This window comes from Giraffa tippelskirchi, chromosome 5, assembly GCF_054371585.1.
Source record: "Giraffa tippelskirchi isolate mGirTip1 chromosome 5, T2T-mGirTip1v1.2.pri, whole genome shotgun sequence".
In the NCBI taxonomy this organism is placed as follows: Eukaryota; Metazoa; Chordata; class Mammalia; order Artiodactyla; family Giraffidae; genus Giraffa; species Giraffa tippelskirchi.
In genome coordinates, this window is record NC_137279.1 from 25,114,189 (window position 1) to 25,135,347 (window position 21,159).

General features: G+C 45.2%; 2 protein-coding genes across 9 annotated transcripts in view; both read left to right on the plus strand.

The window, feature by feature from the left end:
- Positions 1-2,677, plus strand: part of CFAP107 (cilia and flagella associated protein 107) — a 35,820-nt gene extending 33,143 nt beyond the window's left edge. For both annotated transcript variants that reach the window (XM_081493803.1, XM_081493805.1), the window contains 2 exons: positions 548-725; positions 2,275-2,677. In XM_081493803.1, the coding sequence (XP_081349929.1) occupies positions 548-725; positions 2,275-2,459 (363 nt within the window). In that variant the 3' untranslated portion in view covers positions 2,460-2,677. The remainder of the gene's footprint in view (positions 1-547; positions 726-2,274) is intronic.
- An 8,971-nt stretch (positions 2,678-11,648) lies between these two features.
- LOC145507358 (PRAME family member 12-like) lies at positions 11,649-20,730 on the plus strand. Of its 7 annotated transcripts, XR_014054794.1 has the most exons (5): positions 11,649-11,744; positions 11,830-11,880; positions 16,469-16,527; positions 18,198-18,372; positions 19,714-20,730. XR_014054794.1 is itself a non-coding variant. In XM_081493807.1 (3 exons), the coding sequence occupies exons 1-3, from the start codon at positions 11,770-11,772 to the stop codon at positions 20,279-20,281; spliced, it is 648 nt and encodes a 215-aa protein (XP_081349933.1). In that variant the 5' UTR covers positions 11,649-11,769; the 3' UTR covers positions 20,282-20,730. The 7 variants fall into 7 exon arrangements, 1 of the variants encoding a protein (XP_081349933.1); XR_014054791.1 differs by lacking the exon at positions 11,830-11,880 and having other exon boundaries at positions 11,649-11,790; positions 16,469-17,223; XR_014054792.1 differs by lacking the exon at positions 11,830-11,880 and having other exon boundaries at positions 11,649-11,790.
- Positions 20,731-21,159: the final 429 nt, after the last annotated feature.

The following is a 21,159-nucleotide window of genomic DNA, read 5'->3' on the forward strand; positions in this document are numbered from 1 at the left end:
TCCAGCTGAGGGAGACTTAAATCCTTTGCAGGAGAAGGCAATTTATGGAGCATTCTCTGACTCTTCCCATAGTAAGTGATGGAAATAGAAGGTATAGATGTCAGGCTCACCGTATAGCATCCTTCACTTGGAAATAGACACTTGGATGGATGAGACTCAAGATAAATCAAAGGGGATAATTTCACATCACAAGGGCGTGCAACGAGATAGCACAGGCTCTTCCTGTTCAGCTGGGTGTCTTTACTTTCATTTCAATGTGTCCCCTTAGCTCATTCTCAGGGTGAGTTGACTTGGCTGGGGCCCCCTCGTACAGAGACCTGACTGCAGCTGAACTGGGCTGTGTCTTTGAAGGTGAGCTGTGTCGGGGTGGGGCAGACAAGTGTGTCTCCCACTGGTGCTCCCCAGGGTTCAGGCAGTCGCATCTCCATAGTGGGGACCCTCTCCATCAGCACCACAGACTCCAGCGTGGGCAGCTTCTGCCTCCAGCCACAGCCAGGTGGACACCTTGCTCCGACTGGTTACACGTGCACTGTGTCTGTCCTTCCAGGGGCTCCCATACAAACACCTGATCACCCACCACCAGGAGCCCTCGCAGCGCTATTTGATCAGCACCTACGACGACCATTACAACCGGCATAACTATCACCCAGGCTTGCCGCAGCTCCGCACGTGGAACAGACAGATGCTGCTGTGGCTCCCAGAGAAAGCTGACTTCCCTCTTCTCGGTATTTTTATCTTTCGGTATCGTCCCCTTTACTGGGCTCTAAGGGGTTCATAAGCACATAGGGCTCAGGTGTGCCCACCTTAGTGGGAGGACCCAAGCAGGTGACCCTGACTCCAGCAGAGCATTAGAATGAGAAGGTAAAAGAAGAGTCCTGTTTACCCCCTGGGTAACCCACCCTCTCCCTGTGATGTTGGATGATGTTGCTGTATGATGGAGCCCTCACCTGCAGCAGCATGTTTACCTGGAGCACAGGTGATAGAGAGCAGCATTGCTGTACACTCAGATCCATCATCTACTTCATCCACACCAACTGAGTATTCCCCAGGTGCCTGCCCTATTGAAGCACCTGGGGACACAACAGTGACAAATAGGGAGGAATTCCTGCCCTCAGGGAATTTATACCCCAGTGAAGAGACATAGAAGATTTTATTGAGAGGGATACATGTACACATGGCTGATTCTTGTGAATGTATGGCAAAAACCACTACGATATTGTAAAGTAATTAGCCTCCAATTAAAATAAATAAATTAATTTATTTAAAAAAAGAAGATATTATCGATGAATAAAACAACCTAAGATCCAGTAAACACTATCATATTGGATTGGGATATGTGGTGCATAGAAAATAAAACCAGCGGGTAACAGGCAGAAAGTGAGGTGGGTATGTTGATTCTCATTTGGGTGGGATGACACAGGACGGTCTTTCTGGAAGAGATAGCTGAGTTGAGAAGGAGGGAGCTATGCAGGAACTGGGGGGAAGAGTGTTCCTGGGGAGGGAGGGCATAACAAGTGAAAAAGCTTCACATCAGGGGTAGAGGAGGTCCAGGTAGGGGCTCACCAGAGTGTGGATTGTGTCCTTCCTGCAGAAACAAGACTTTGCTCAGATTTTCCGGGAGAGTGACTTGATCTGACTTCCATTGCAAGCTCCCAGCACACTTTGCTCTTATCTTTCTGCAGTTCTACCCTCGGATATGAAGGGATATAGGGCAGAGGGCGAGCTGCTTGTTACACCGCGTTTCTCTGTAAGAGTTTCTCCTGCAGATCACTCTCCCAAGCACATGCTCTTCCCAGCTAGGCTGGGTCAGTGAGTACCCAGGAGGTGATGAGGTCATGCTCAATCAAGTCATCAAGCTGAATTGTCCAAGGTCTCCGGCAATGTCTGGTCCCTCCTGAATAACAGGAGGCAAGCCACATACTGAAAACTTCAGGGGTTGGCAGGACCAGCATTTTCTTGTAAACCTCCGACCTGAGTTCGATCCTTGGGTTGGGAAGGTCCCTGGGAGAAGGAAATGGCAACCCACTATTCTTGCCTGGGAAATCCCATGAACAGGGGAGCTTGGTAGGCTACAGTCCATGGGGTTGCAAAGAGTTGGACACGACTGAGAACACACCTACTACTACTCTCTCTCCCTTCGGGTACACTGATAATCCAGGTGCCTGGTCCAGCAGCCTGGGGAACCTCCAGAGTCCAACCGTTCATTTTCCTGTCCCGAGGATGCTGGCCTCCTCCTCTAAGCCTTGTTCACCCAGATTCTGGTTTGTCTTGCAGGTCCCCCTACAAACTACGGACTCTACGAACAGTTGAAGCAGAAATGGCTCCCACCACCAGAGGCCACCCTCAGAGAGAGCATTTACACTTCCTCCTACCCCAGACCACCGGCAGGTGCCATGTCCCGGAGGGAGCATGCGATTCCGGTGCCTCCCCCTCGCCTGCAGCCTGTCCCACACTTCTGAGATCTGTCACCCCATCACAGCACAGGTGGGGCCACCTGGAGACCCACCTAGAGACTAACTGCCAGACAGCAGGCAGCTGCAGATACACCCAGAGTTTTAAATCGGGCTCACCTGAGGGGCCTTTGAAATCATGGTCTGTATTTTATGGTTTCCGTCCTTCCTCCAAACCTAGTTTCCTTTCTTTTTCATCCCACAAATAAATCCTTTGACACAAGGTATCACATGTGTGCAGAAGAGACACCTGTATGTAAGGAGAAATGGAAGGATCCTTAAGTTCCCTCATTTCACACAAGGGAAAACTGAGGCCCAGAGAAGTAACATGATACCAAGTTCTCACAACTTGCTACTTACCGTCCAGGAGTCAAGTTTGTTGAATGAATGACTGATGGGAGAATAGGGAATAGAGGAAGGTTGTGGTGAAGACACAAGGAACAGCTGAGCTGGAGGCAGGTGGTCTCCTCATGCCTCCCCCACCCTCCATTCATCCCACAAACCTCCCCTGAACCATGATCAAGCCAGTCTCTGGCCTCAGAGCCTTCAGTCCAGCAGGAAAGGGATGTTACACAAATACTGATGTGAAAGGGTGATGTCAGGGGGGCAGGCTCACAGAGGTGGGGAATCAGGGGGCCAGGGGGGTCCTAAGAGAGCTCCCTGAGGTGTGCTGAAGTAAAGGGATGCATGACAGCAGTCCTGGGGGCCATGAGGACATGACCTGGTCAGGGACAGCTTCCTTGCAGAGGAGACACTTAGGCTGAGACTAGAATGCTGAGAGGGACCCCCAGGTGCAGGGACAGGTGGAGAGGGCAGCCAGGGTGGCTCAGGCTACAGGATGGCTTGTGTGAGGCTCCAAGTTGGGAAGGAGCCTCGCAGGTTAGGTAAAGGCCCAGAAAGATAGTGTATAAAGTCGTTATTGTGGCTGAAACAAATACCATGAACTCAGTGTCTTAAAGCAACACAGATTTATTCCCTTCAGTTTAGATGCACAGTCATGTCCGACTCTTTGCGACCCCATGAACTGCAGCACGCCAGACTTCCTCGTCCATCACCAACTCATGGAGCTTTCTCAAACTTATGTCCATTGAGTCAGTGATGCCATCCAACCATCTCATCCTCTGTCATCCCCTTCTCCTCCCACCTTCAATCTTTCCCAGCATCAGGGTCTTTCCCAATGAGTCAGTTCTTCACATCAGGTGGCCAAATTAATGAAGTTTCAGCTTCAGCATCAGTCCTTCCAGTGAATAATCAGGACTGATTTCCTTTAGGATTGACTGGTTTGATCTCCTTGCTATCCAAGGGACTCTCAAGAGTCCACTCCAACGCCACAGTTCAAAAGCATCCATTCTTCGGTGCTCAGCTTTCTTTATGGTCCAACTCTCACATCCATTCATGACTACTGGAAAAAAAACAGAGCTGTAGTTAAAGCTCGTTAAAATGAAAAGTCCACGGGGACTCTGGGGGCTCTAGGGGTGAGTTATTTCTTTGCCTTTTCCAGCTTCCAGGGGACACCTACATTCTTTGACTCCTGCCTCTTCCTCCACATCCAGAGACTGCGGTGTAGCATCTTCATTCCTGTCTGTCTCCCTCACTAAGGACCCTCTGAATACATCAGGCCCACTGGATAATCAGCGTCATCCCCACATCTCAAAGTCCTTCATCACAGCTGCCAAGTTCCTCTTGAATATAAAGAATCTTATTCACATAGTCCAGGGATGAGGATGTGGTCATTCTAGGGGCGGGCATTTTTTCATCTGCAGCCTGGACACCAGGCAGGAGTTCTCTGGGTTCAGCACATGTTTCATCCCTTAGACGTCAATTCACGTGGCTATTCCTTCCCAGGCATTTGAGAAGGTGGAGGGACGATGGTTGGGGATGGACGTGGGACTGAGTGGATTCCAGAGTCTATGGCTGCCGCCATGTGGTCAGTGTTCCATGACCTTACACACACATACGCGCACACTCTGAAAAATGGCTGTTAACACTGCAGTGACCAGAAGGACTTGAGCTGGATTACTGAGCATTCAAAAGTCAGACTAAAACAGTGCTATCAGATTAACAATTAGGCTCACTCACCTATAGCAGTGGTCTGTTTGGTGGAGGATTTCCTGACCTTCTCTGATAGAGTGGAAAGAAGGGAGGAATTGAACCAGAGAAGATCTTTTTCCTACATCCCTGCTTTACCTGGACTCTCAAAGAAAGGAGCCTCAGCATCTCTGGCAGATGTGGTGGAGGTTGGAGGAGATACTTCCTAAAATTCCATTGTTGGTCCCGCCCTCTGAATTTCTGGATCAACAGATCTGCAGAGGGGAAAGAAATCACTTTTAGAACAAATTCTCAAGTGATACTGATGCTGTTGGTTGGGGGACCAGACATTGGGAACTACTGTAGAAGGTGGAACTACTCCATTTTTATTTTATCTGGGCAGTTTCAGGAATAACAGTTTCTTCAGAGAAAACAACAAGGAAAACATCTGAACCTCATGCTCTTTCATGCTTCCTCCTATAAGACAGGAGCCTAGGACTCCACTATTTTATTAGAAAGCTCAACACGGGCACCACACTGCTGGGCACTGGGACAGCACAGTGCAGTATTCAAGAGCACTGACAAACAGAACTTCCATTTCCACCACTTACAGGCTGTGTGCCTTGGAGGAAGTCACTATCCCTCTCTGAATCTATCTCTCCTATACTGAATGGGTACCATGTGATCTCTAACTCAGATAAAACCACTGAGCCCAGAGCTTGGTGCAGAATAAACCCTCCATAAATGTCAGGGCTATTGTTTGACATTGGAAGACCACAGGCCTTTGCAACAACCAAGGCCACTGCAACAACCAAGGCCACAGTGACAACCAGAATCTGAGGCAGAGTCCCACGTGCTAGCCATTTCCTCGGCCAAGATGTGATGCTTTGACTGCGGAAGTCAGCATCTTAAAAGAAAACCCTGGGTGCACCTCCCCACCCACTTTCCAGAGTTCAGCCTGCTGACTGGGACAAGCCTGCCCTCTGGTGGCGAATTTGACAATTATTTACAGTTGGCTATGGCTTCAGGGTCAGGGTTTCTCCGTGCTGTGCTAAGTCACTTCAGTCATGTCTGACTCTTTTCGACCCTATGGATGTAGCCCACCAGGCTCCTCTGTCCATGGTGTTCTCCAGTCAAGGATCCTGGAGTAGGTTGCCATGCCCTCCTCCAAGAGATCTTCCCGACCCAGGAATCGAACCCTTGTCCCTTATGTCTCCTGTATTGGCAGGCAAGGTTTTTTTTAGTGGAAACAATTGGCTTAAAACTCAATATTCAGAAAACTAAGATCATGGCATCAGGTCCCATCACTTCATGGCAAAAAGATGGGGAAACAATGGAAACAGTGAGAGACTTAATTTTTGTGGGCTCCAAAATCACTGCAGGTGGTGACTGCAGTCACAAAATTAAAAGATGCTTGCTCCTTGGAAGAAAAGCTATGACCAACCTAGACAGCATACTAAAAAGCAGAGACATTACTTTGCCAACAAAGGTCTGTCTAGTCAAAGCTATGGTTTTTCCAGTAGTCATGCATAGATGTGAGAGTTGGACTATAAAGAAAGCTGAGCATCGGAGAATTGATGCTTTTGAACTGTGGTGTTGGAGAAGACTCTTGAGAGTCACTTGGAGTGTGAGGAGATCAAACCAGTCCATCCGGAAGGAAATCAGTCCTGAATATTCATTGGAAGGACTGATGCTGAAGCTGAAACTCCATTACTCTGGCCACCTGATACGAAGAACTGACTCATTGGGAAAGACCCTGATGCTGGGAAAGATTGAAGGTGGGAGGAGAAGGGGATGACAGAGGATGAGATGGTTGGATGGCATCACCAACTCAATGGACATGAGTTCGAGTAAGCTCTGGGAGTTGGTGATGGACAGGGAAGCCTGGCATGCTGCAGTTCATGGGGCTGCAAAGAGTCTGAAACGACTGAGCAACGGAACTGAACTGAACTGAAGCTGTGGGAAGTTTTTAGGGCATGCAATTTTTCAGAACAATGAAGGCCAGCTGAACAGGTGAAGACAGCTTATAAGCTGCCGCTAAGTCGCTTCAGTCGTGTCCGACTGTGTGACCCCATAGACGGCAGCCCACCAGGCTCTGCTGTCCCTGGGATTCTCCGGGCAAGAGTACTGGAGTGGGCTTCCAGCTTATAAGAGGATGGTTTTAAACAAGTTGTTCCTTTATCTGCTGTTCTGTGACACAAACCCGAGAATTTCTGTTACTTATAAGCTTCTGTTAAACCTATGTGGTGGGTTTCATTTCAATAAAGATTGGATCCATGTAACTTTCACTTTCAAAACTCATTTAGGCCTAGTGGAATCCCAGGAATATAATAAATCTTTGTAAGAAATGACCTGAAATAATGAATGAAAGAATGATTGTTATATTCACAGAGAATGTGATGCAAGAATAGATTACATTATAAAAACAATCACTTGAACTGAATTTTCCTTTAGCCTCCTCTGTTCAACACCACCTACTTACTGTGTTTTGGGTGATTTGGCCAAAGGAAAAAATCATGTGGCCACGAAGACCTTACACCTTCCCATACGTTCCTTCAATCCCATTCACACATGTTTCAGTCGAATCAGGCTATTTCAACAGAATACCAAGGACTGAATGACTTAAACAGAGAAGATTATATATTACGGTTCTGAAGGCTGGAAGCCCGAGATCAGGGAGGCATCGTGGTCTGGTTGTGGAGGAGCCAGTTTCCTACTTTCTTCACATTTGGGGGGGTGGGAGGACGCAAGACTCTTCATTCCCTTCTAAGGGCACTAAAGCTAAAATGGAACTCTACTTCTATGACCTCATCCAAATCTAGTTACCTCCTGTGGTAACTCCACATCTCATCCTGCTACAGATTAAAGCTTCCATATATGTATTTGTGAATCACAACACAGTTAATTGGATGTAATCCAATAAAAATGTTTTTGGTGTTAAAAATTAAATTTAAAAAAATTAGAAAAATGAGAAATTATTGGGAATAAAGAGATCCTCTGGTTGACATAAATAGGAAGGAAATCTAAAATGAGAATGGATAAATGTATAGATATGACTTATTTTGTTGTATAGCAAGAAAATAATAGGACATTATAAAGCAAACCTAGTCCAATAAAAGTTAATTAAAAGAAATAAATAGACACTCATAGAAAACCAACTGCTATCCTCCATGATATATTATTCTGTGTTCAGTTGTTGCTTCAGCTTTCTCTAGTTACTGATTAAAAAAAAAAGGCACAGTGTTGTCCATGATTCAAAACCTTACCATTCCTATAATTTCTTTATTCTTTCTGGGGCATCTCCTCTGTGTGTGTGTGTGTGTGTGTGTGTGTGTGTGTTTGTGTTTGCTTAGTCAGTCAGTCATGTCTGACTCTATGCAACACCATGGACTGTAGACAGCGAAGCTCCTCTGTCCATGTAATTCTCCAGGCAAGATCACTGGAGTGGGTTGCCGTTTCTTTCTCCAGGGGATCTTCCTGATCCAGGGATCGAACCTTGGTCTCCTGCATTGCAGGCTGATTCTTTACTGTCTGAGGCCACCATTCTTTACTGGGGCCACCATGTAAGCCCAACCTGGGGGCAGCTCTTACCGCCTTTATTACTTCTGTGACTGTTCAGTGGGGTCAATACACACAAAGGGAAACAAACTCAGTATCCAGTGAACTATTGGAGTGATGAGCTCTTGGAGGGCTCTCACTGCTGACACAGGCCACGACCTCGGGCATGGGTATCCTTTATGCTTCTACCCGTCAGAGCATAAGTCACAGTTTCTTGCCTTTGTGTGTGCTTCACTTCAAAGGCAAGGTCCTCATTTCTGCAAGATGTTTTCCCCACTGCCAACAAGGTTGAAACTGGTTTCACCATTTCATGCCTGCCATGGGTGGATAGTATTCCTTATAGATATAATCGGGTGGTGGGAAGACTTCCAAATTTCTTTTAGTAAAATGCTAGAAAAGCAAAAACATTTAACATGGATTTATTATTTCCATACCACATTCCAGAATTATATCATTTTGGGTGGTTGGTCACATCAGAATTGGCTGATAATTCCCATTACAATTCCAGTCCCTCCCTATCAGGAAAAGTCAAGGGCAGCTTTTCTGGTTATCAGAATGTTCAAATGTATAACAAATATATGTTACGTATTACATGTAACTCAGAGTCGGCTCTCCCTATCCTCAGTTCATCATCCTCAGATTCAACCAACTACATATGATGTAGACCAAATTCACTGTTAAAAAGAAATCCTTGTCTAAGTTAGTCTGAGCAGTTCTACCATGTGTTATTCAAGATTCACCTGTCATACAGACAGGTGAAGAGAGGTTTATATGGTTACAGAGGCTTAACAGTCCCACTGTCTGCTGTCTGTTGCCTAGAGAACTAGAACAAACTGTGGTTTAATTCAGACCTTATCTTAAGTTTGAAAAGCAGTGGAAGTGATGGTGTAGCACTAAGTCAAGGCTAAAGGCCTGAGAACAAAGACACCACTTGTGTATGTCCTAGAGTTTCAAGGTTCAGAAGCCAGAAATGCCAGTATTCATGGCCAAGGAGAGAGGGAGAGCAGTAGCCCTTGTTCCATCAGGCCCCCAGAGGATAAGACGATGCCGTCCCACACTGGTGAGGGCTGATCTCTTGACTCAGTCTGCCAATTCCATGCTATTCTCCTCCAGGAATTCTCTTGCAGATTCCCTCAGAATGAATGATTGACCTGAGAACTGGGCATCTCATCTCACAGTGAAGTTGACACATAAATTTAATCCTCACAGTGTGTCTAAACAAAATGCAACCAAATAAAGTTTCCCTGCTAAGGATTCAGAAGCTACAATTGCTTATTCTGGGGAGGAAGGGGATATAGGGCTGGGATTTTAGCCTTAGGCGGAACTTTGATTTCCCCCTACAATGAATATAATGATGCACGCATTGGTTATGGGATTTTTAGTAAGATCCACTGATACACTGCTTGTTGAGGGCTTGACCCTGAAGTTGCTGAGCAACAGCCCCTTAATATGTAAGAACTTCATTAGGTGTTTTTTTTTTTTACAATCTTCTTCCCTATAGTGAACAGCATTACTCTTCATCCCTTGAACTTACCCTCTATTCCTGACAACGGTGAGGAAACCAAACCCCAGTGACTGAAACTGGCCTCACATATTTCATGCCATCACCAGTGAATCCGGATTCACCCAAGCTGTTCCAGTAGCCAGTGCAGGGGGAGCTGGGGGTGGGAGGGCATAGGAGAGACTGGATTCATCTTCAGTGATAGACATTCTGAGCCTCAGGTCTCCTAGACCTCCTGCTGGTAGATCAGACCCAGAGGATAGAAATCAATTTTGTAATCAGGACAGTATACTTTAGAACTTCCAATAAGTCTTGCTATCCTAGAACTTTTCTTGTGGTCCAGGGGGTATGACTCCATGCTGCCAAAGCAGGGGGCTCAGGTTCAATCCCTGGTCAGGGAACTAGATCCCAAGTTCTGCAACTAAGTGTTTGTACGCCACAACTAAAAGATCCTCATACTTCTCAGGAGGCACAGTGGCCAAGAATCCGCCTGCCAATGCAGGAGACCCAGGAGACGTGGGTTTGATTCTGGGTTGGTAAAAACCCTTGGAGAAGGAAATAGCAACCCATTCCAGTATTCTTGCCTAGAGAATTCCATGGACAGAGGAGCCTGGTAGGCTATATATAGTTCATGGGGTGCAAAGAATTGGACATGACTGAGCACACAAGCACACATACACAGGGTCACAAGATTCCGAGAGGGCAACTAAGACCAGGCACAGCCAAATAATTAAGTAAATAAATATTTAAAAATTTTACTGTCCTGTAAATGCCACTTGTGTATAAATACTTGCACAGAGATTTATATACACAATTTCTCTAAAGGTTATTGAGATAATGTAATATTTTTAAGAATGCATGTGGGTAATTTAAAAACATTTTACTGCTTTGAAGCCATAAAAAGACAAATGAGACTTTAAAACTGATTTTAACCATAAATGAACAAGATTTGCTTCTTTAAAAAAATATGTACGCCAATAAAACTTTGAGCCAGAAGTCTTCCAAGTGTATTTTTGAAAGTAGACACTATATTTTAGAGCACTTTTAGGTTTACAGTAATATTGAATAGAATGTACAGAAAGTTTTGTGAAATGAAAAGATCTCCTGCCATTTCAATAAACAAGAAATGTTGCAGCCACCAATGATTTCTGGCCTCCAAATGTGAATGAGGGCTCCCAAACCTCCAATCCAGCAGATGTCGCCACTCCCCAGGGTGATTGCTGAGGAGCTAGAGGAATGCAAGCAGCAGCCATCTGCCGTATCTGCCACCCCTTAAGGTGAAGGAGGAAACAGGATTTGACCCCAGAGACCTGAGGTGCTTATGGTGAGCCCAGAGGCTTCCATCTTCCCATACATACAATGCTAAACTTCTTAACTTTGAAGAGGAAAATTTAAAACTTAACATCCAGCTAGAAATAACTTCATGCCTATTCTGCTTCTGTAACTCAGCTTGCTCCTTGCAAAGTCACAAATTACACAGTTTCTGGCCGTTCCTCAGCCCCCCCCACCCCCACGCCCTGGGCCAGGAATAGAAATTTACAACAACACTAGGAGCTGAAATTACCTCACTCCCCTTGTCCTACTTTTACAATTACCCAGCCCCTGTAATCCTGCCTAACCTTTGTTTGTTTGTGTAAAGGTCAGGCACCCCCCACTGCTGTGTCCTAAGGGCTATTCCTATTTGTGGGAAACCCCAGTTTCGCCTATTAACAATCAGCATTGCCCACTAAAGTCTGATGTTGTGCACTGCCTATAAAAACTTTGTAACCCCTTTGTTCAGGGCTCAGAGCTGGAAGTGTTAACTCTTGGGAAGTGTTAACTCTTGTAGGCCCTCCAGCATAATAAACCTGAGTTCTCCAGCTCTCTGGTGTTGTGCTTGGGTTCTGGAAGGTCACACTTCTGCAACAACTTGCTGATTTTTGCTTTTTTAACCTCACAATAATCTTTGATGTTCAGACTGCCTGCTCAGTCTGTTGCAAACTTGTATATAGCCCTTCCCCCACCCCATGCCCCACCCTCCCCCAACAGGTTTCTCAGAGCTACTGAAACAATGTATCCCAGGCTTCTTATTTTACCCATGGACTGTAGCCCGCCAGGTTCCTCTGTCCTTTGAATTCTCTAGGCAAGAATCCTGGAGTGGGTTGCCATTTCCTTCTCCGGTGTATCTTCCTAACCCAGGGATCAAACCCAGTTCTCACACATGGCAGGTGGATTCTTTACTGTCTGAGCACCATGGAAGCCCAGGCTTGGGTCGTAAGTATTCCCACCAAATAAAATAATTCTTTATTTCAGGTGGTGACTAATGTTTTAGTTGACAGTCTCCATCTAATTCCAGGAACTCAGGTGAGTGGGGACAGGACACTGTGGGCTGGGAAAAGGTCTTGGAAGAACATGTCATATGACAAGAAAATGCACAACCTCAGACATGAGAAATATGTTTTATTTGGTTACTTTACAGAAGATTAGAACTGTTCAGAAGTTTAAGGCGGGGCCAGAGTACCTAAGGTCATTTGCTGAAAAAACATTCAGAAAACATCAAAAGATTACTGCCTATGATTAAAATGATACATCTCAAATTAATGATTTTCACACATTTTAAAATTATTCATTTTTCTACTTTTATATTTTTTTTTTACTTATTTTGTCTGTACTGATTCTTCCTTGCTGAGCACAGCCTTTTTCTTGTTCTGGCAAGCAGGTGCTTCTCTCTAGTTGAAGTGTGTTGGCTTCTTATTTTGGTTGTATTTCTCATTGCAGAACATGGGCTCCAGGGCGTGTGGGCTTCAGTAGTCATGGCTCTCAGGCTCTAGCTGAGTGCTCAGTAGTTGTGGGACATATGTTTAGTTCCTCCACAGCATGTGGGATCTTTCCAGACCAGGGATCCACTCTATGTCCTTTGCACTGGCAGGTGGATTCTTAGCCACTAGACCACCAGGGAAGTTCCTTTTCATGCTTTTTTATGTATGGAAAGAGGCAAGAGTCTGGGCTTATTGACGTCATCCATATGATATGCATCTTAACCTCCACAGGATACCATCTACTTTTCTTCTCCTTGAATTCCCCTCAGAGCACACTATCTAGGGGGAGGGCGCTGCAGTGGATAATGGCCTTTTGGCTGCGACAACCTTTGTTTACTGAAATAGCAAGTGAAATATTTGTCTGCAAGGAAAAGCTTAGGAGAAGACTACAAGTGAAACTGAGAGAGAATGGCTATTGAGTCCCCTCTAGATGAACCTGTTCACTGGGTTACAGAAGTGAAGCAGGGAAAACATTCTTTGTTTGACCAAAATTTTTTCAGGCTCATGGACCTTCTCCTAGAATTATATGAGAGCTTCCTTGTAAAATTCAGTTTGAACAAGAATTTTAAGTCCATTCAGCAAGAAATCCCACTCTTGATATCTGATTACTCCAAGAATCTGATCAGAATTCCTCACTGCCCACTATTAATATCCAGTCCAGATGGTCTGCACTCAGCAAAACATCTATTAGGTTGGTTCAGCCAATATCCTTTGCAGACCTGATGTCTCCTCTTAGGAATTTACCAGCCAGGAAATACACTGCTTCTTAACGGTGAGTCCCTACCACCTGTATCTGTTGAGTTTGGATGAAATGAAGTGCTAGGGTATCCTTGTCTCTATTGTCATCGTCCTAAGTGATATTTGATGTCATCTCTTACACCTGTGTCTGTCTCTGATTTTCCTTGGACAAAACGCCCTCAGCTGATTACTGCTCAGGCAAGACGTGTTCTTCTATGTATCTCCTAGATTCTGAAAAATCCAAGAATGACTCACTTGGAGTCTGGCCACTTTTGTAGCTTCCATATTAGCTCTCGAGTTGTTGTTGTTGTTGTTGTTTTCAGAAAATTAGTTTCAACTTGCCATTTTAAAACAATATTCTTTTTGATCTTATAGTAACTGTGATCCCATAGGAACATCCCCAGCTTAGATTCTGAAATTTTCACACTTCCACTAATGTCAGGTGAAGTCTCACAATCAGCCCTTTCCATCATTTAGGTTGCCTGACAATTGGAGGGGTATTTCTCATCCCTTCAGCTAATTTTTCACTACTCAAGAAAAAAAATCATGATCCCATAAATAACTTCCACCTTCCTGTACACTCTTTCTATCCCTTTCATGTGTGTCTGAATAAGTTCAAGCCATTATAACAATACCGTGGACTGAGGGGCTTAAACAAACAAAACTTACATCTTCCAATTCTGGAGGTTGAAAAGTCTGAGATCAGAGAGGCAGTGAGGTTGGGGCGTGGAGGGAACAAGCTTCCTAGCTTCCTTACTTGATGTGGGGAGGGGAGCTCAAGTCTCTTCATTTGGCTCTAAGGGCACTAAATGGCTCAAGGATCTCCAACTCCACGATCTCAGCCAAACCTAGTTATCTCCTAAGGAAACTCCAACTCCCATCACCCTGGGGTTTGAGGCTTCAAGATATGAATTTTTGGGGTGTGTAGGAGGGTGTATGAGGGACGGAGTAGGAGATGGGGAACAAACATTCAATTCATAGTAACACATCACCATAAAGAGAGGACAAGACCCCAGTGGACAAATCAGCATTCCAGTGGTCATCCTCCTCTCTATGTTTTCACCACATCCACACCCAAGCTGCTTGCAAACAGCAAAGGCTGTGGTGCCCCCTGTGTCTGTCCACCTATGTGCGTCCAACACAAATGCTCTGATCAAGCCAGGATGCAGGTTGTGCTCTCTCCCTGCTATCCATTCCTGTTCCTTTGTCCATGGACAAAATCATCTCCCTGCAACCACTGCATAGATACAGAGAATATGACTCAAATCATGGAAATCTTACCAAGTATCTCCTCTTTATTCCAAGTCCCATGTGACCTGCCTGAGCCCAGCCTGCCCATCATCAGTGACCTTTACGTGTTCCCAAGTTGGCCACACACTTCATTATATCAGTATTTGCACAGTCCACCCAGTGCTCCAACAAAATCCCCTCAACTAAAAACATTGTTTGATCAATATTTATTCAAGTTCCTGACCTTCTCCCAGGAATGTCTGAGGGTTTTCATGTAAAATCCACTTTGAATAAGAATTGTTCAGCAGGAAACCACACTCTTGATATCAAATCACCTCCAAAATGTGATCAAAATTCCTCACTGTCCATTCTTGTTATCTGATAATGTTGTGTTCCCTTCAGCAAGAAATCTTCTAGATTGGTTCATCCAGAATCCCTCCCAGATCTGATGTCTCCTCTTAGAAATTTCACACCCAGCAAAACCCTGCTTCTTTGTGGTGACTCGATACTTGTACCTGTTGAATTGTGAACGAAGTCCATTTTCATGATGGGGTATATTTTCCTGTATTGTATAGTTTTGAAGAAAATATGACTTTACCACTGATACCCTTGTCTGTCTGATTTTCTCTGTCACAACTTCACAGCTGATTATTGCCCATGCAAGGAAGGTCCCTGAATACCCTCCATGTTCCCACATCCTCGAACGGCCCACTTGGAGTCTGGCCACATTTAGAGCTTTCATATCAGCCCTTGCTCCCAGCACATCCCAGCACACTTCTGAAAACTGCCACACCACCGCAACACCATGTGAATCACATGGAGGTCAACCACACCGTTGGATGTGCCAGAGAGCAGGTGGCTTCAGAGCCACCCCTAGTTTTACAGAAGGCCCATCTTTGAGGTCTTGAAATCACTGTCTCTGTTGTATAGCTCCTGCCCCTCCTCCAAATCTTCCCAGCTGATGCAGTGGTAAAGAAATTGCTGCCAGTGCAGGAGACATAAGATACTCAGGTTCAATCCCTTGATTGGGAAGATCCCCTAGAGGAGGAAATGGAACCCACTCCAGGGTTCTCACCTGGAAAATTCATGGACAGAGGAGCCTGTTGGGCTACACCCCATGGTGTCACAAAGAATTGGACAGCCCTGAGCATGCATGCTTTCAGGCACCTCTTCCAAACCCACAGGTTCTTTTCTTTACCAGTCCATGAATAAATGAGTATCAAACATGGAATGCCATTAGTTTGCAGAAGAGAGAAGTGGATGTCAGGAGATGCTGGAGGGGTCTTCAATTACCCCCATTTCACACAAGAAAAAACTTAGGCCCAGATATATAACATGACTCCAAGTTCTGAAAACTGAGTACAGAATCTCAATGAATAATTCTTATTGAATGAATGACTGATGGGAGAATAGGGAAGAGAGGAAGGTTGTGATGAACACAGAAGTGACAGCTGAGCTGGAGCCAGCTGGCCTCCTCACATTCCCGCAGCATCCATTCATCCCACAAACATCCAGTGAGGCATGGTCAAGCCAATCTCTGGCCTCAGAGCCTTCAATTCAGAAGGAAAGGGATGTTAAACAAACACTAATGTGAGAGTGTGATGTCGGGGGACAAGCTTACAAAAGTGGGGGCCTTGGTGGCCTATGGGTTGTAGAGGGTTCCCTGGGGATATGCTGAAGTAAAGGGGTGCATGACAGCAATAATAGGGCCATGAAGACATGATCTAGCTAGGGAGGCCGCCTCTGATCAGGAGACATTTAGGCTGAGGCTAGAATGCTGAGAGGGATGAGCCAGGGGCAGGGACAGGTTGGGAGGGAGGACAGAGTGGCTCAGACTATAGAAATGGCTTGTGTTGGCACTGACCAGGAAAGGAGTTTGACAGGTTTGTTAAAAGGACCAGAAAGATAGTATAAGTCCAATTGAGGCTGTAACCAAAACCAAACCCTCAGTGTCCTAAAGCAACATAGGTATTCCCTTTCCGATCAAGAAATGTGACATCCACAGGGAGCTCTGGGGGCTGTGCTCCCTCTGGAGGCTCTAGGGGTGAATTATTTCCTTGCCTTTTCCAGTTTCCAGGCACCTGCATTCCTTGGCTCATGGCCTCTTCCTCAATTTCCAAAGCCGGCAGTGTAATGTCTTCTTTCCTTTCTGTCTCCCTCTCTAGGGACCCTGCAATTACATCAGACTCACTGGACAATCAGGGCTTCCCTGGTGGCTCAGATGGTAAAGAATCCACCTGCAATGTGGGACACCTGGGTTCGATGTCTGGATTGGGAAGATCCCCTGGAGGAGGGCATGGCAACTCTTTCCAGTATTCTTGCCTGGAGAATCCCATGGACAGAGGAGCCTGGAGAGCTACAGTCCATGGGGCTGCAAAGAGTCTGACATGACTGAGCGACTAAGCACAGCAAAACATTCACATATTCCAGGGATGAGGATGTGGATATTTTAATGGGGGTCGGGGGATGATTCATTTGCATCCTGGAACCAGGCAGGAGTCCTCTGGCTCAGTACACATTCTGTCACTTATCCCTCAATCTATGTAGTCCTTTCTGGGCATTGAGAAGGTGGAGGACAATGGTTGGAGGTGAAGTTGGGACTGAATGAATCCTAGTGCTCCATGACCTTACACAACACACACAGAGTCTAAAATTGACTGTTAACACTGCACTGACCATAAGTACTTTGAGTCAGATTATTAAGGGTTCAAATGTAAAGCTAAAACTTTGCTACCAGGTTAACATTTGGGCTCTCTGAGCAATAGCACTGTCATGGTTGGTGGAGGATTTCCCTACTCTCTAAAAGAGTGGAAATGAGGGTGGAATTGAACCAGAGAGGACCTTTATCCTTTATTCCTTCTTCATCTGGACTCTAAAAATGAGGAGACTCGGCATCTCTGGCAGATGTGGTTGGGACTAGGTGAGGGGTTTATTAAAACACTGATATTGGTCCCACACTATGAGTTTCTGGATCAGTAGGTCTGGGGTGGGGCTGAGTAGTCACTTTTTAAAAAGTTCTCAGGGCTCCCTGATGGTTAAGAATACGCCTTGTGATGAAGGGGACATGGTATGACATCTGGTCTGTGAAGGTCCCATAAGCCATGGAGCAATGGGCTTCTGCGCCACAACTACTGAGCCAGCGTTCTCGAGCCTGAGAGCCACAATTACGGAAGCCAGGTCATTTAGAGCCTGTGTTCCACAACATAAGAAACCATCACATGAGAAATGCATACAGGAAACTAGAGTGTAGCCCCTCTTTCTGCAACCAGAGAAAGCCTGAGAGTGGAAGTGAAGACCCACCACAGCCAAAAATAAAATAAATAGATAAAATAAATTTTGTTGTTCAGTTGCTCAGTCATGTCCAACTATTTGCGACCCCATGCACTGCAGCACGCCAGGTTTCCCTGTCCTTCACCATCTACCAGAGCTTGCTCAAACTCATGTACATTGAGTCAGTAATGCCATCTAACCATCTCATTCTCTGTCATCCCCTTCTCCTCCTGCCTTCAATCTTTCCCAGCATCAGGGTCTTTTCCAATGAGTCAACTCTTTGCATCAGGTAGCCACAGTATTGGAGCTTCAACTTCAGCATCAGTCCTTCCAATGAATATTTAGGATTGATTTCCTTTAGGATTGACTGGTTGGATCTCCTTGCAGTCCAAGGGACTCTCAAGAGTCTTCTCAAAATAAATAAAATGCTTAAAAATAAATTTTAAAATAGTTCTCAATTGATGCTGATGCTGCTGGTCAGGGGACCAGACATTGGGAACCACTGTAGTAGGTAGAGCCACTCCTACTGTGCAGTTATCTGTGCAGTTTTTGGACTAGCAGATTCTTCAGAGAAAACAATGGGGAAAACATCTGAATCTCATGTTGTTTTATGCTTTCTCCTAGAAGTGAAGAGCCTATGACTCCAGTATATTATTACAAAGGTCAAAATGGGCAGAACATAGCTGGCACAATGCAGTATTTAAGAGCATCAGTGAAAAGAACTTCCACGATTTACAGGCTGTGTAAACTGGAAGAAGTTACTGTCCTTCTCTGAATCTATGTCTCCTCTATGGAATGGGTACTATATAATCTCTAACTCAGATAAAAACACTAAGCCAAGAGCTTGGTGCAGAATAAATCTGACTTGATTTGTCTCTTTCTGAATTATTTCATTCTGTATGACAGGCTCTAGCTCCATCCATGTCTATGCAAGTGGTACAATTTTGTTCCTTTTTAAGGGCAAGTAATATTCCATTGCATATATATATCACATCTTCTTTAACCCCTTCTCCATTGATGGACATTTAGTTTACTTCCATGTCCTGGCTATTGTAAATAATGATGCAGTGAACAATAGGATGCATGTATCATTTGGAATTATGGTTTTCTCTGGTTATATGTCCAGGATCAAAATACATGTGGAATCTAGAAAAGATAGTACAAATGCACTTACTTGCAAAGCAGAAATAGAGATATAGATGTAGAGAACAAACATATGAACAACAAGGAAGAAAAGGGGAGAGAGAAATTGGGAGACTGGGATTGACATATACACACTACTGTGTATAAAATAGATAACTAATGAGAACCTACTGTATAGAAAAGGGGATAAAAATGAATGTACAGTCTGTTTGTAGGATGTATATTAATTAACCTTAAAAACGCAACCAATGGACTGCAGCACAACATGTTCCCCTGTCCTTCACTATCTCCTGGAATTGGCTCACACTCATGTCCATTGAGTTGGTGATGCCATCCAACCATCTCGTCCTCTGTTGTCCTCTTCCCCTCCTGCTCTCAGTCTTTCCCAGCATCAGGCTCTTTTCCAGTGTGTTGGGTCGTCACACATCAGGTGGCCAAAATATTGGAGCTTCAGCTATCTTCTTACTCTAGTGAATGATTACCATATAATCTCTAATTCAGAAAAAAATGCTGAGCCCAGAGCTTGGTGCAGAATAAATCCTCCATAAATTACAGAGCTATTGCTTGACATAAAGGCTGCAGGCATAATCAAGACAATATCGAAGCCCACAGAGACAACCAGGGAGAGCCTCATGTGCCAGCTATTCCCTCTGCCAAGAAGGAAATCAGTCCCAAATATTTATTGGAAGGACTGATGTTGAAGCTGAAACTCCAATACTTTGGCCACCTGATGCGAAGAACTGACTCGTTGGAAAAGGCCCTGATGTTGGGAAAGATTGAAGGCAGGAGTAGAAGGGGATGACAGAGGATGAGATGTTTGGATAGCATCATCAACTTGATGGACATGAGTTTGAGCTCCGGGAGTTGGTGATGGACAGGAAAGGGTGGCTTGCTGCAGTCCATGAGGTTGCAAAGAGTCAGACATGACTGAGTGGCTGAACTGAATATACAATCTGGCATCCAGTTTCCAAGAACTAATTGTTTGGTTTCTCCCTAGGTGCTTGAAGTCCCCCTTGGACAACCTGTCAATGACCAGTTGCTGGCTTACTGAATCAGACTTGACCCACCTGTCCCAGAGCCCAGACATCAGTCAGCCAAAGGGCCTGGATCTGAGTGGTGTCACCATGACTGACTTTAGGCCTGAGCTCCTCCAAGTTCTTCTGGAGAAAGTTGCAGCCACCCTCCAGGAACTGGACTTAAATCTGTGTGGGATTACGGACTCCCAGTTGGAGGCCTTCCTGCCTGCCCTGAGCCGCTGCTCCCAGCTCAGGTCCTTCAGCCTGTATGGGAACCTCCTGTCCATGGCTGTCATGGAGAAGCTGCTACGATACACCGCTCTACTGCCCTGTTTAAGGCAAGAGCATTATCCTGCCCCTCAGGAGAGTTACAGACCTCAGCGTGTTCTTCTGGAAGCAAGACTTGCCCAGCTTTGGGCTCAGCTGTTGGAGATTCTGAGAGACTTGGGACATCCCAGGATCATCTGGATTAGCCTCAGCCCCTGTCCTCACTGTGATGAGGATGTATGCCATCACATGGAGCCCATTATATACAGCTGTACTGCATAGGGGGTTGCCTCTATCAAAAGCTTTCTTCTGTGCACTTGGAAACTGAAATCTAGAATGATTTCAGACATATGCACAATATGAATGGGAAAAGGAAAGGTTATAGTGGTGGGGATGGTGCAGGACTGCAAGGGGAAATGTAGACTCTGGGAGGGGATTGGACTTTCAGGGACATGTTCTTCTAGAATCTGATATGAACCTGGCAGATACACACTGGAAACCCAAATGTAGTTCAGTTATCCCTGGGGATACTGTTGGAAAGAAATTGTAAGGAATAAAGGGATCCTCCTGGTGACCTAAACAGGAAGGAACTCTAAAACGAGAGTGGATAAATGTATTGATATGACCGATTCCTTTTGTTGTAAAGGAAGAAACTAATATGACATTGTATAGCTAATCTCCAGTAAAAATTAGTTAAAAAATAAATAAAGAAACACTCATGGAAGACCAACTGCTATCCTCCATGATATATTCTGTGTTCAGTTTATGCCTCAGCCATCTCCAGTTGCTGATTAAAAAAGGCACATTGTCCATGATTCAAAACCTTATCAATCCTATAATTTCTTCATTCTCTAGGACAGAATAAAGAAATTCTTCCTGGGGCATTGCGTGTGTGTGTGTGTGTGTGTGTGTGTGTGTGTGTGTGTGTGTGTGTGTGTGTGTGTGTGTGTGTGTGTGTGTGTGTGTGTGTGTGTGTGTGTGTGTGTGTGTGTGTGTGTGTGTGTGTGTGTGTGTGTGTGTGTGTTTACTTAGTCGATCAGTCATGCCTGATTCTTTGGGATCCATGGACTGTAGCCCACCAGGCTCTTCTGTTCATGGGATTCCCCAGGAGAGAATACTGGAGTGGGCAGGCATTCCTTTCTCCAGGGGATCTTCCCAAC

Excerpts from the sequence above, each read along its gene's own strand:
- LOC145507358 (XM_081493807.1), top strand. The coding sequence starts at position 11,770 with ATGGAAGCCCAGGCTTGGGTC. Across the intron at positions 11,791-16,468 it reads TGGAAGCCCAGGCTTGGGTC|GGACCCTGCAATTACATCAG; the intron begins GTAAGTATTCCC and ends CTCCCTCTCTAG. Across the intron at positions 16,528-19,713 it reads CTTCCCTGGTGGCTCAGATG|GTGCTTGAAGTCCCCCTTGG; the intron begins GTAAAGAATCCA and ends GTTTCTCCCTAG.